Here is a 14,977-nt window from a genome sequence, read left to right as displayed (position 1 = left end):
GTGTAGCCTATTCCCATAGTTGCATGCTGTGGAGGGTTGGGAATTTGCTGTGTTCAGAGGGTAACAACTGGTGACACATGGACCCTGTGGATTGTGTTGGTACATGCAGAGGGAATGGGCCACAGCTGTGAGTTCTGCCTGAGACTGTGGGAGCACTTCATTTTCCCCACAGGGTCTACCGGAGGAAGAGCTGGTTTTCTGTGAGTGTTCCAGAGACAGGGCACTTTTATTATATAGCCACAACCATATACTGTATGGCTACCACCTTAACAGTGCAACTAGAATCAGAAATGTCAAATATTCATAAATCAACTCCATAACACTCACATGAAAGCGGATAGTGTTAAAGTAAAGGCTATGGGTCTCTCCTTGCTCAGTTCCACTCATGGGCAGTTTCCAAATAAGAGAAAATAAATTATGTCAAAAACAAATCAGGTGGTTTTCCTCCACCTCTACAACTGAATGTTGTCTGAAAGTCGATCATTCTTCATTTTTACTAGCAAAAGCATGGTTTCTAATCACTGAAAGTTCCCATGATTACTATGTAGATCTGTCCCTGCAGCCTCCAGGCGTGTGCTTTTATGTTCTGGTTACAAAACAATGAGTCATGGCTGTATATTTCATATAGGCCTACAGCCTGTCCGAGCCTGGTTTAGGTTATTACATGAAGACATATTACTTATTTCTTAATGCAGGGAAAGTGATATACCTTTAACCTTTTAGCTTCATGAACTTCAATCACCCACCACGTGTGTGCTCACATGCCTTGCTCACAGCAGTGTCTGTGGATTGTCAGGTCTGCTGCTGGCTCTGTGTGAGATGGGGGCAGAACAGATGCTGCGACAGGAAGTTACTAACATGGTCCAGATGTAAGGACGAGAGACCACCTCCGCCACAGCTGCAAAACATGGATGACTACAGGCAGCCCACTGCAGACGCACGCAGGATCCCTCTGTTGGAGAAAGCTCAACCAAGATATTTTTTCACGTCTTTCTCTGCAAAAATATTATCAGAGTAACGATTTTGATCGGTCAAAAATGTAATTGAGCCTGTCCTCCTCACTCACCAGTTACAGTAGCAGTAGTTTTGTTAAAACACTATATTTCATGTAGAATATTCAAATCATACATGTAATTCATAAAAGCTAATCATTCAAAATGTATGCCCTCTAGTGTTTAAAATCATGCACTGCAACAAAGTGACAACATATTTTGATAAGTGTTTTTATTTTTACTTTTAATAGGCGTGCATACATTTTACTTTGAAAACTGGTTAACATTAGAAATGAGCAAAAAGTACAAAAGTGTTTGTACAGATGCAATTAGGCAATTAACCAACAGCTTTTAGAAAAAAGATGACATTATTGAGTTAGAAACTTTATAGACTTTACAAAGGCCTGACACGATAGAATACTGGTAGAACTTGTCAAGCATAAAAGGCTCCCATCTAAGAGAAGACAAAATGAACGTGCTTAATAGAGGGCCTATTTCTTTGGGGATTTTCCATTAACAGAGTTTCTCTGTTTGGTCTGCAAAGAGGGCTGTGTCCACCGCTTAACAAAGTGAGGGACTTTTAAGTATCCCATGTTTGAAGTATATACAGTCCATTAAAGAAAGCCCCTAATCCTCATCTTCATCTTCATCAATCAAAACCATCTTCCGTCGACGCTTCACGGGGGCAGAGATATCCTCTCTGTCCGAATCTGCATCACCGTTGGTATCCATATCCATCGCAGCCATTGAGTCATCCTCTGTAACGACAGTCATGTGTCAAAATGCTGCAGTTCAGTCATGCTTAAATGCCACTATTATGAAATAAGGAGTGACAACCTCAACCTACTTTCAACCTTTAGTTTTACAAATGTTCAGGCTTAGTGCCACATTAGTTATTATGAAGAAAAAAAAACACATTAGAAACCATCAGTAAAATACCATTCTTCTCCTCCTCATCATCATCATCGTCCAACACTCTGCTTCTGCTTCGTTTAGTTGACGTCTTCTCCTGGGACCTGATGTGAACAGGAATAGATTAAGAATGAAACATTAGAATTAAGAGAATGCTATTGTGTTGCCTAATTGTTAGTTTTAGTGTATGTCCAATATAAATGGAGTACTTTGACATATTGGTTATACAACAAACTGAAACATAAAGTATGAACAAAACCTCACCTTTCCATTGCACTGTCTGTATCCCCAACAGGACTGGAATCTGAAACAGGAGCTTAAAAAAGATGGAAAAAAAAGTTAATTATATCAACAGTCCTCTTACCCCTTGACTCATATCTGATCAGTTATACGTATATTTAAGACAGAAGATTTAACCTGGCATAGCATAAAAGGTGAACGTGTCCCACTGGTTTCAGCCACACATTCAATGGCTTTCAATCTCACTTAAACATTTTTTTTAAATGGCATACCAAAATCTTATGTGTGAATTGTTGATATGTTTTGCAGGTTTTCCATGTCCCGTGTGTTGATCACATTTACGAGCTAAAAAATGTGGCGTGAGAACATTGTCATTGCAGTGGATTTTCTCTTGTATTCTCAGGAAATTGTTATTTTCTTTTTTTCTTGGCCAAGTAATTTAACGCTTACCTATGTGACAAAGCTGTAATTAATGTGGTCAATAAGGAACCAAATGCAGAAAAATGGCCCATAACATAAATGCATACCTGTATGCTCTGAGGTGTGCCGTTTCTTCTTCTTCTTCTTGCGTTTGAGCTGCAGAGCTTTCAGAGCCTGAGCTCTCTGTTCACCCGAGACCTCCTTCTCCTCCTCCTCCTCCTCCCCCTCCTTCTCTTCTTCCTTCTCCTCCTCTACTTCCTGGGATTCCCCGGTAGAATTCCTGGAGATTTCCTGCTCCTCTCCTGTAGGTTCTTCCTCTCTTGGATGAAGAGCTGCAGCCGCACTCCGAAGCTCGGCTGCACTTATCTTAGCTGGGATCCTCCAGAAGCGCTCCTGGTTGGAGAACAGTAAAGAAAAACACTTAAATGAATGTATATGTTAAGTACTAGCAGTTAAGAATTTTACTATCAGTTGTTTAATCCAATATTTACACATTATTGGCAATCGTAGTTAGAGGCGTAACTCCAACACGGTCTCAAACGAAAACACAAAGACCATACCAAAGGGTGCAATGTGGTGAAAAAGGCTGATTTGCAAGTGAAATATCAAACACAAAGAACCCCACACCTGTTCATTTGCAGGTGGTCGCATTCCTAGTTTGCGCAGCAGCCTCTGGAAGCTCTTGCTTTCCATGGCGTCTTCATTTTCCTCTGTTAGAGTAGCAAGTGGCACAGGCTGGGACAAACCTGGTGATTTGACCACAACCGTTTCATTAACAGACCAAACAGCATTAATTACAGTTCATCTCTCCACACATACTGTAACTTCCCTGGGAGCTACAATTTTAGTACGATAGTGTAGAAAATCAAGTTTTAAAGGTGCACTCACCATCTTCTTCACGGTCCTCTGCGGTTTTGTTTAGACGAGTCTGTATCCACGTTATTGGTCCAGACATGCCTGTTATAAACAAACAACAGCATGAACATAGTCTAGAGCAGGGGTGTCAAACTCATTTTGGTTCGAGGGCCACATACAGCCTCTCTGATCTCAGGTGGGCCGGACTAGTAAAATAATGGCAAAATAACTCCAAATCCCTAACTTTGTTTTTCAGTAATATCGAGGGCTTGGAGCAAAAGGGGCGTAAGTGACATATTTTGCGAAAATGACTTTTATATATAATTTTAAAGGTCTTGATAAGTTCTATCAATTGGTAAAAGAATAACGTCACTAAACATTTTACTTTTTGAAATAAAGGCTAAAAACATAAAGGCGTAAGTGAAAACCTTCAGTTGAGTTTGGAGCAAAAAAGGCGTAAGTGCACTGAGCTTGGCGCACAAAAGGCGTAAGTGCATCATAAATAGGCTAAAGAGCTGACAATACTCGTATTGGCTTGGAGCGAAAAGGGCGTAAGTGACATTTTCAGAATTTTACAGGAGAGCAAAAACAAACTTTTTATTGATCATAAATATTTAAACAGCATATGAAATCAATCTCTACTTTAATAAAGATTAGGCTTCAAGGAATTAATATTTAATAAAATTATTTATGTTTTATTAAAATAAAATAAAAAATAAAGTGTTTATTTTAGTGTCCATATGTTCTCCATCATATGTGGGTATATCAAATTCTCCAAACATATTCAAAAACACCTTTTCTGTAGTATAAATGATGGTCTTTTCTGCAATCCCTCCATATTGTCAGCTCTTGAGCCTATTTATGATGCACTTACGCCTTTTGTGCGCCAAGCTCAACTGAAGGTTTTCACTTACGCCTTTATGTTTTCAGCCTTTATTTCAAAAAGTATAATGTTTAGTGACGTTATTCTTTTACCATTTGATAGAGCTTATCAAGAACTTTAAAATTATATATAAAAGTCATTTCTAATCTCTATTTAAGTAGAGATTGCTTCCATATGCTGTTTTTTGTTAAATATTTACAATCAATAAAAAGTTTGTTTTTGCTCTCCTGTAAAATTCTGAATATGTCACTTACGCCCCTTTTGCTCCAAGCCCTCGATATGCTTTATCACTCAGCCTACATTTGTAACCTACATTATCACGGATCACAAGGGATCTCTGTACCCCCCAGGAGATGTCTTAGTAAAGGTTGCTGCCGGCCATGGGAATAGGAGGTGCGGCGCGAAGCGCCGCAGCAAAATTTTTGGGGGTAATTTGCTCAAAGATGCCAATGTGCACTAATGAAATAAACAACTGTTTATTTGAATACACAAATACAACAGGCACTGACCTTACAGTTGTCCAATTTTGTTTACTATATGTACAGGGACACATTTTGTGCAAACATGCAGACTGTACAAAATACAATTAAATAAAAGTGCAACTTCTACTGTTTTGATTTATTTTTAAATACAGAGGTTATTGGTTGTTTTGGAATTCGTTTTTCCCAATTTAAAACATAAAAATAAAGCAGCATTGAAAATTAGGAAATAAATCTTGTAGGCCTACACTAGCGTGCTCCTGCTCGTTTTGCGCACACAGAGCCGCAGACACACCACGCTTGCTAGTACATTAATTGTTCAGCACTAAAAATAAAAATAGTTTTATTTTTATAAAAAAGTAATAAAATAAATGTACTAAAAATAAAAATGTTTTTTTTTTTGGTTTTTACTTTGCCATAAAGCACTGTAGGAAACATTAATAGCGGTGAAGCAGGATTGCCAATTACCATTTCCCACGTTGCTAAAATGTGCTTTTTTTATTTAGGCTGCCCCCTAGCGGCAGGAGTGAGCATTTTGGTTATTTCTTTAAAAATTCATAACTCCTCACAGGAATGGGCTAGAGACTTACTTTTTTTTTTGACATACTCAGAAATGTATGCTCTACAGGTCGCGGGCCTGATCAAATCATCTCGCGGGCCGGATCCGGCCCGCGGGCCGTATGTTTGACACCCCTGGTCTAGAGCACACCAGGAAAGATTTGATTCCAGTGTTAAAGATAAAGATATACTTTTTTTTTTCTTTGCGCTTAAACACGTTTGTTCTTCATGTCTATGATCTCTTTAGGTATTTTCAGGTTATTTTATTTCACCAGCACAGAACCAGTTTGGTCCTCTGTCTCACCTTCCTGTTGTAGAGCAAACACCATGGCGCCAACATCAACTCTGCTCTCCACTGGGGAGTGCAGGCTTTGGCTCCTCCTTCCTCCATTTTGAGATTTTTCCCTCTCGTCCTCTTCCACCTCTTCGTCTTCCTCACTCTCTTCAGGCTCATCCTCTGACTCATCTTCATCATCATCCCTTTCCTCTGGTTCATCTGGGAAATCTTGTGTGAGTCCATCAAGGAACTCTTCTTCAGTCTGTGGCAGAAAAAAAAGTACATTTTACTGTAGAAACAACAATGTATTAGACATGTTTTTTTTTTTACGATATACACCCTAGTTTAAATCTTCATTCTCCAATCCTTAATATGCTCCAAACTGTTCTTGTAAATGTTTCGATATTAGCTTTACCATTCCCTTTTTTCCGGAGCTCTTCCCTAGAGCACTGTGACTCCTCTTCTTATAGAGTTCACGCCTCTCCGACACCAGGCCCATACTGAGCAGCTTGTCCACCACACGCGCACGGGACCGCTTGGCTGTCTGCTTCTTCAGGATGTTTCCTAGCACATCTGTGGGAATACAGTCTCTTAAATCAAGAGTCGCCACACAAACGTATTCCTCAGACAACATGGGCTGGAACTGAGAAAAACAACTTCCTTTTTTCCCCCTCTCATGCAATACATTATGATTACTGGTGTCCAGTACCGTCAGAGTCTTTGTACTCCTCGTATAGCATCTGCAGCTCCTCTTCCTGCTCCTCGGTCCACAGAACAATCCTGGTACCTTTCCTTTTGCAAAAGAAAAAAATTAAAATGTCTTGAACAATGGTTTAAGATTTGCAGCATATGGAGCCATTCTGCAATATATATCCACATTACATTAAGATCGGTATATTACGTATTCTGTCTGGAGTACGTACTTCTGTTTTTTCAGGTCTTTGGCACTGTCCACCATTCCCATATGCACAAGCTGCGTCACTACCTGGCGCCGAGTGCGGTTGCTGTTGCTGAGTAATGGCAGCAGGGTCTCCACTATATCCGGCACTGAACACAAGAACCAACAGTCAGTGAAAAAATGATAGATCTGAGTACAATCATAGTGTCTATCTGTTTAGTCATAATACAATACATTAAAAAGGTGTGCAACAAAAAGAAAGCAGACCTTCAGAATGACGGTGCTCCTCATAGAGCTGGCGCAACTCCTCTTCCTCCTCTTCAGTCCACGATGGTTTCTTTTCTTCTCTGACATATCAATGACAACAACTCATTTTAAATTGCGGGACCCAAGACTTTGCTATTTTGTAATATATTAAGAGGCCATTAATGAGCACATACACCCATCTCAAAATAAAACAAAATTGTAGGCACACAAAGGGATAGCACAAACCCTTCTTTGCTGTAGCCTTCTGTCATCTCTCGTACAGCCCCCACATTTTTCGAGAACAGCAGTTCGACATAAGCCTTGTGGTTTGTTGTCGTCAGGGAAAAGAAACGTTTCAGCACAAACTTGGCGAAGGTCACTAGTTCCTGTGAAGGAGAGAACAAACGTTAGCGCTTGTGTCTTAAGGCCAGGACACACCGGTCTGACTATCCGAAAATGGAGACTGCCGATTCAGGCAGCTCCAGTCTTCTAAGCTTCTAAAGCTCTCTAGACCATAAACATAGATAGAAATACGTATTTATATTTATGGACCATAAAGAGCACCATTTTTAGCAGAGAGTGTCGAGCAGTCAACAAGGGTTGATGCATGCGAGTACTCGCTGAACGAAACAAACAAACACATTAAAACAATGGCTAGCTGTTGTTAGCTGTTTGTGCTACCCGCCTCACTTCTGGGCTTCACTGATTCGCTAGCCCTCCACAAATCAAATTGCTCCAACTGAAAGACTGCCAAAAGAAGCCCGACGACATCTACGACGAACGATTTCACGGCACACACCAAACAGATTTGTGTCCCCGCCCCCTCCACACTCTCCGACGGCGATTATCGAGCCGGTGTGTCCGGGCATTTATCTGCAGCTGACCTTACTGTATGTCACCAATAGCTCGCTGACACCAAGGGATGTGATCTTTTTCATGCCATTACGTTACCTGGTAAGCAGTTGCCGCGGGGTCGCTCAGGATCTTGTTGAAAACATTAAAGACTGAGAGCTGGTAAAGCAGGGCGTCCATCTTGATGTCGAAGGCCAAGCGGTGCAGCATTCGAGCGATGCAGTGGTTTGTGTGAGGTGTGTTTTTGGAGTATGTTTTTAATAAGAGGAGGTATGGACGCACAATGTTGGGGTGGGCGAACCTGTTGGGGGTTAAGCAAAAGACATCATTCCAAATGAGTCAAGTGACAAAAGTAATGTTTGGCATGTAGTAGCAGGGGACTGTCTTCTTGAACCTTATTTTGTCATTGATTTTTCTTACTTCTTGATAAAGTCAAGAAAGCTGAACTCGCTTTCAGAAACCTGGACGGACTCCAACTCTTCCTCTTCTAACTCTGCTCCATCATCCTCTTCCTCTACCACAGGCTCAGGAACAGCTAACCCTGCAGTTAAAAAGGCACATTTTGAATGCTGCACAGATACAAAGAGTCACGTTAATATGCAGAAAAAATAAACTTGCTTGGCAGGTTGGCATGTAGGATCTGCTTAAGGAGTTCCAGCTCTTCCTCAGGATCCACATCGGCTGAACCAAACACATCTCCCTCTGGCCACACCTCTCTGAGAAGGACAATGAGGAGGTTATTACTGAAAGAATCGAATTAGCAATTTATCTGAAGGGGTCATTGGTGCGTTGTGTCTAGCTAACCTGGCAGCACGCAACAGCCCCAAAGCTTCTGGTCCCAGTCGAGCCAACAGGGCATCCTGCAACCGCACCATGGCCTCGGTCCGCTGCTCCTCAAGCGGGGTGTCAGATGTGGCATCAAAAGGCACCATGCTTTCAGTTATAGACTCTGATAGCTGCACCCAGAAGACAAAGAGATGGGGTTCAGTGTTTGTGCATTTGGTCCGTTAGAAAACATCTTTGATTGTGTACAATCTGACAACATTATGCACACAACTTTGAGGGTGATTCTGGCACTGACCTGAAATCCCACAGCCCTCAGCTCTTCCTCCACAATCTTCCAGGTCTCCTCCATGGCCTCTGGACTAGTTTCAGCTGGTGGCTTTCCTTTACCGCGAGATTTTTTCCGCCTCACCTTCTTCTTCTGCAGGGTAAAAACAGAGATGGATATTAATATTTAAAGCAGGTACTTATGGCAGACGCATTTACACACATACACATCAAATTTAGCACAAGAACTTACCTGGACCACCAAGTTCCTGCGACCTTTGCAGAAGCGTTCCAACATGCGCAAGAACTGATGAGTGGACTCCACCAAGTCTTTGAGGTAGGAGTGAGGCTGTCTGGTTTCATCATACTTCCTCAGCAAGGTCAGAAAAATCTCCCTGTATTCCATCAGGTAGAATATGTTACCTAGAAGGTGAAGGTAAATAGATGAGACAACTAGCACAACAATCACATGCAAGCACTTTTACACATTTTTAACCAGACATAAACTGAATATTGTTATGTAATAAACCCTTATACCTGAAGCATTGTGCACTGACGAAAGCATGTAAAAACTTATGCTCCATTTGAGCCTAATTAAAAAAGGGCCATAATTAAAATATTAGGAGTGGAAAGAGAACTCTATCCGAACTGTTAGCATCTTTACTTTTAATAACGTTGGAACTTTGCCGGATGGTTTCGTCCTGTGAGCGGTCCATCTCGTTTACGGTTAGCAGCAGTTCCTGGTATGCCTTCAGAGCCAGGTGCATCCTAGAAAAGAACAAATCATATCAATCTCGTGCCACATATTTGTCAAATCTTCTATGAACCTGCCTCCAGATGATCTTCTTACCTGCGGGACCAGGACGTGGCCTCTTTTTTATCCGTGAGCAACATCTCGTAGTAGTTGGTGATGTTGCGCTCAATAAAATGGAAAGCACGGGTGGACATGGTCTCAGAAACCAAGTCAGCACGGAATCCATTGCCACGGTTGAAGGCCATGAAAAAACTGAGCGTCCAGAGGTAGTACGTCTCGTCATGTTCCTGACTTTGCTCTCGAATGAGACTTTCCTGCAGACGAAAACAAAGAAACACAAAAAGGTGTTGAGTGTTTCTGTTGCATTAAACAAGCCTTGTGAAACTTTTGCAAAAAAGGGTCTACAAATGCATAAAGCAAGTAAAGAACGGTTTATTCTACTATTCCACATAAAACGTATCAGACCTCTTCTTTAAAATACTTTTTTTGTAAAGTAATTTCATAAAACACAGATTCTGTATTTCTAAAATGTTTCAGCATCTTGCACAGTTGACTTAACTTTACTGCTCTTGCATTTTATTCCCATACATTCTTAATAAAAGGGTTTAGGAGTAAATCTACCAATTTGTGTGGAAAATATTTGATGATGTGGTGTGGTGGCTTCCCATTTCTTAATTTGTTAACAATTCAACAATTCATTTTAGAGCAGCTGACCTTGACAAGGTACATGAGGCGATTATAGCAGTTCTCCAGGAAGTCCACGCAAAACTCTCGCAGGAAGAGTCGAACATTTAAGGCTGAGCGACGTTTGTCCTTACACTCACGAGCCTGTCGATTCCTCTTGGGAACACGCCTCACTGCTTTGCCTGTGTCGTGAGTGTAATTTTTGAACTGAAAAAAAGAAAAAAGGCTACATGTTAAAATGTCTTTTAAGAAGACCCATGTGCTTCATATGACAGATGAGCTACAGGAGTTCACTACTCACATTGTAAAGATTTCTGTGATAAATCACATCATTATCCCCGAGTGACTTGAGACCGTTAATGACATAGGACCCTCCAAAGCGATTGTGTCTGAAAGAAAAACATCAACACACACCCACACACACACAGACAAAACAGAACATACATACAAGCATTTATTAATCAAAATGCTGTACTGCAAACAGGCCATATACAGGTTGAGGAGTGTTTCCCTTAACTTTATATGTAAGGAGTGACATAAACTAAAGTTTTTTTATAATGTTTTAATAACAGTTGGTGGCACAGATCAAAAATATATATTTTTTTAACTAGTCAAGTAGTATAAAGTAAAACTTCCGTTTAAGCGTTGGGGGGAAACCCCTAGTATTCAGCAGTATAATTGCAGCTCTCTAAAGATGTTTTTACAAGAGGTCTCTGTGTAGGCTTTGACCGTACCTGGTTCCTCGTTGAAATGTGCGGGACCGTTTCTCTGCGAGCTCCTTCTGCCTCAGCACCTCCAGCTCATGAGAGTCTCTCTGCTGCTCTTCTGTTGAGCGAGCGTGACCGGCGCTCACCAAAGCTTCAGGCGTCTGTAGGGAAAGAGGAGGAGCTCAAACACAGAACGGCTGGAGGTCTGCCACACCGAGGGGGTTCTTTAATGCGACTACCTGCTCTCTGAACATGAGGGAGATGATTTCCAACACGTGCATGCTCCACTGCTGCTCACTCTGGGCCGACGCCAGGAACTTGACCAGGTCATCGAAACCGCTCATGTGAATGGCCCACAGCAGCCTGTCATGGACGCTGGCATCGTCATCCACCTTCTACAGGAGAGACAAGAGATTTCAAAGGGTAAAGGAAAGAGCTTGTCTCTCTAACAAGTCTACCATAGGACTGGTTTAGTGCTGCCTCTTATATTATGAACATGTTGGTATTCATGGCAATATTGGACCTTCTCTTCACATGGGTCTGCAGGTACATGAAGAACATTCCTGACCAGCAAGAGGATCCTCTCGATCAACAGGGTATCCTCCTCCTGTCGCTGCTCCCAGTCCTTCAAGACAAAAAAAAACAAGAGTAAGAATAGACATGGAGAAACATACTGATAGAAATGACCATAAACACTGACTCACCAGTTGCAGGAGGTTGTATAATATCTCACTCAAAATGCCAAACACACGCTCACTGGCAAATGCCTGAAAATAAAAGGTCACAAGAAGTCATTAATGTTAACCAGGACAGTATTTCTTCAAACATGATTTAAAGTTGTTATTATAGTCATGGCAATGGTTAAATATTTGCTTTATTACTACATATTAGAAAATGCTAAATGGAAAATGGTATTGGAATTAGAACAAGATCACGATACCTCTTTATAGGCTTGTAAATGAGATGTGACTTGCAGAAAGTGATGTCTGAACACAGGGTCATCAGGGACTTTACCAAAGCAAAGCATGGACGGCTGAGTGAGGTTGACCATGAGTCTGAGGAAAAACAAAAAACAAAAAGTTTAAGTTTTCTTATTCACCAGCTTCTATAGCTTTTATGGTAAACTGAAGATTTAAAAAATAGCAAATTCCTATATAAATGTAATGACAATATGATCATAATAAAACAATAAAAGTATAGAAAAAAATGTATCACAACATTGGCATTAGTGACTGATTAGTGTATCAATAATCCACTTTAAAGAAAAAAATTATGCATTTACAAATTGACTGTCCCACCCATATTAAAAATATGAAGCATACATTTTAAGTTCAAGAGTCTCATGTAAGGGCTTATACCTGATACAGGCATCAAATAAAGCCTTGTCTTGTCCATGCTGAACGATAATAGGTAGAAGGTCATTCTGTACAATCTGGCCTTCACCCAGCTGCTGGCGGACATCTCGAGAGTCATCCTCGTGGCGTAGATACCTGATCAAATCTTTCACACTCTCTGCAACACAGAGAGAAACAACAGTCTTTGTTTGGTTCTTAATACATCACATACATATATCCCCTTCCTTCTGATAATACAGAATAATCGTGTATTTATTATTATAATATGTATTAAGAATATATAACATTTTAAAAACCACTCACCTAAGCAATCAGTTTCCTTGTGATAGGTTTCTCCCTCCAGATAGCCCAGAGCACTGCACGTTGCCAAAAGCTCGCAATTCATTACGAATAAGTCCAAACACCATCAGACAGCCAAAAGGTGAAGGTTCAGCCTAATCATCCAAAAAAGTGGTATACAGAAAGATTGGCTGTGTTAGACTAGACAGGATCAGACAGTACAATCAATATTTCCTAATCGGCATGGAGCTGAAGAGGATGTCACTCAACTATTTTAAGGTGCGCTATGCTTAATAACTAGTTGACTAAATTAAGTTTGAATAGTTTAAGTGGGTTCCAGGTAGAGCCTGTCATCTACAGCTAAACAACATTTGTTTTAATGGTAATTTAAAACTATTTCACCTCCTAGATAACACACTAACCACCTACCGTTACATATGAATCCTACTTCACGCAAGGTAACATAATCAAACTCAAGCAGGATGACAATTCACTGGTGTATTTAAGCCACTGTATCTGGCTAGCTAATACACTATTTGCTAATGTTATGTAGCCGAGGCAGTTAGCTAAAGTTCACAACAATGACTTTGGTCTTGGTCCACAGAAATATCATTAAAAAAAATACGGACCAACTGACGAACTCGTTCAATGGTGTTATTGTACGCACGGTTTTCTTGTTTAGCATCCGGTGGTGTATAAAGTTAAGCGCTTTTCCACTAGTTAAACTGTGTTTGGTTTTTAGCCTGCTGTCTCACAGACAACTAGGACAAGTCTCGCGCCAAGACAGCGAGCGAAAACCCCAGAAAGCGGATGTAGAATGTCGTCACTCGAAAATACACTTTTTGCCCTGAGGAAGACATTTCAGGCAGAGACTTTCCAGATTTACCTAGCCAAGAAACTCCAAATTTAACACAATTAACTAACTGGATTTTCTTTGATGAGGAAAAGAAGGTTAGTTTAGTGCTCCAGATATGGTGGACATTTGGAAGTGCCAGACTTTTGTGAAATTTCATAGAATATAAGTGCATTTAGAGGTAGTGTAGCCTGAGAGTTATAATTTAGGGCATATAAAGCCAAAAAAAGTTCTTCCTACTACTGTCCATACAAAAAACTCATGTTATTCGCGATGGCTAATCGGCAATATATTTAGGCTACCAGTGTATATTTCTTTATGTTGTCCATAGTATTGTGTCACAAAAGTGAAGCCATCATGTCATGTCATACACACAGACAATGAAGGCATGGGATACTATCACAATGTCATGATATTCTGGACAAAATAGGCTAATTCTGAATCATATGTTCAATTCCGCTATCACCATGCGAAGAAGGCCAACGAGTAGAGAAGCATGAAGGTAGGATCTACCGTATAGACTATATTATATATATATATATTATATATATATATATATATATATATATATATATATATATATATATATATATATATATATATATATATATATAATATATATATATATATATATAGGGGAGAACGGGGGAATCTGAGGCATCGGGTAATGTGAGCCACCCCCTGTATCTAGGCAACAGAAAACATTTGTGGTCATGTGAGATATATGTTTTCAAGCCCCTCTCATTTCCCCATGGCCCTGAAAGAGAGGACCTCATGGTGCTGTGGTAAGCATGTTTTTTTCACCAAAATAGGTATTTTGCATGTAAAAGTACATTTTCTTTCTGTCAACTTAATCAACTGTTGTGCCAAAGCAAATGTATTCACGTAGAAAAACTTCTATCATACGTGTTGATGAACTACCAACATATAAAAACCATGTGATGATATTAGCTAAAGATTAGCCTGAAATGCTAAGAGAGGTAGTTTTTTCTCAAATTGTGGTGGTGGGGGAAAGTGAGCCAAATGCTGTGGGGGAAAGTGAGACACTGTCTCACTTTCCCCCACCATGAGACACAAGTTCAATTTAGTCTTAAACATATTTTAATGTAATATTACATAACATATGTTTTATTTTAATGTCATTCACATTGTAGAAAAGCCATCATGCCAAGGAAATACACCAGGAAGACGACCTTGGGCAACCACACGGAAAGGGCACCTTCTCATCTTTCCCTGTAACCTTCAGGGCTGGAATGTAGAGTAGGCCTAGTTGTAGAGTATGACAGGCTGATGTTATAATCCAGTTGGGTCTTCTCCTGTGTTCTGAGTCCCAGGCTGTTCTCGCTGGTTCTGATTTTCCTATACTTTGACCCCCAGACACTAGCTGGCTCTAAGGGTCCTGTGTTCTGACCCCCATACTGTGTTCTAATATAACTGGTTCTATCTTTCATTTGAATCTTATTAAAACCTTTTGAATTATAATATGTTGTATTTGATTTTGTTCAGAGTTACTTTCAAGTGTTTAGAAAATTTGCTTTGCTTAATTGACCAAACCCCATACTTCTTTTACTAGTCCGACATTAGTTCTGGAATGTGTGGCTAGCTTTCAGGATTCTAACTGTTACAATATGTGTTGTTATGGTAGTTTCAGAGTGTACAAAGTAGGTGGTTCAGTTTACCCCC

At 40.3% G+C, this 14,977-nt stretch overlaps 1 protein-coding gene across 1 annotated transcript; it reads right to left on the bottom strand.

Moving 5' to 3' along the window:
* Positions 1-1,248: 1,248 nt before the first annotated feature.
* Positions 1,249-13,207, bottom strand: timeless (timeless circadian clock). The gene is given in 31 exon segments (XM_080025507.1): positions 1,249-1,750; positions 1,932-2,008; positions 2,169-2,220; positions 2,672-2,957; positions 3,192-3,310; positions 3,453-3,521; positions 5,644-5,878; positions 6,032-6,189; positions 6,326-6,408; positions 6,540-6,663; positions 6,782-6,861; positions 7,007-7,146; positions 7,712-7,913; positions 8,033-8,147; positions 8,227-8,231; positions 8,233-8,328; positions 8,417-8,568; positions 8,694-8,816; positions 8,916-9,085; positions 9,327-9,430; positions 9,513-9,730; positions 10,131-10,307; positions 10,402-10,489; positions 10,835-10,968; positions 11,047-11,202; positions 11,331-11,432; positions 11,512-11,574; positions 11,748-11,862; positions 12,166-12,319; positions 12,466-12,596; positions 13,071-13,207. Coding segments are annotated over 30 exon segments (3,810 nt in total). The 5' UTR covers positions 12,548-12,596; positions 13,071-13,207; the 3' UTR covers positions 1,249-1,619.
* Positions 13,208-14,977: the final 1,770 nt, after the last annotated feature.

The sequence above is a fragment of the Ammodytes marinus genome (genome assembly GCF_949987685.1).
Source record: "Ammodytes marinus genome assembly, chromosome: 4".
Lineage (NCBI taxonomy): Eukaryota > Metazoa > Chordata > Actinopteri > Uranoscopiformes > Ammodytidae > Ammodytes > Ammodytes marinus.
This window is presented reverse-complemented; position numbering and strand designations above follow the sequence as displayed.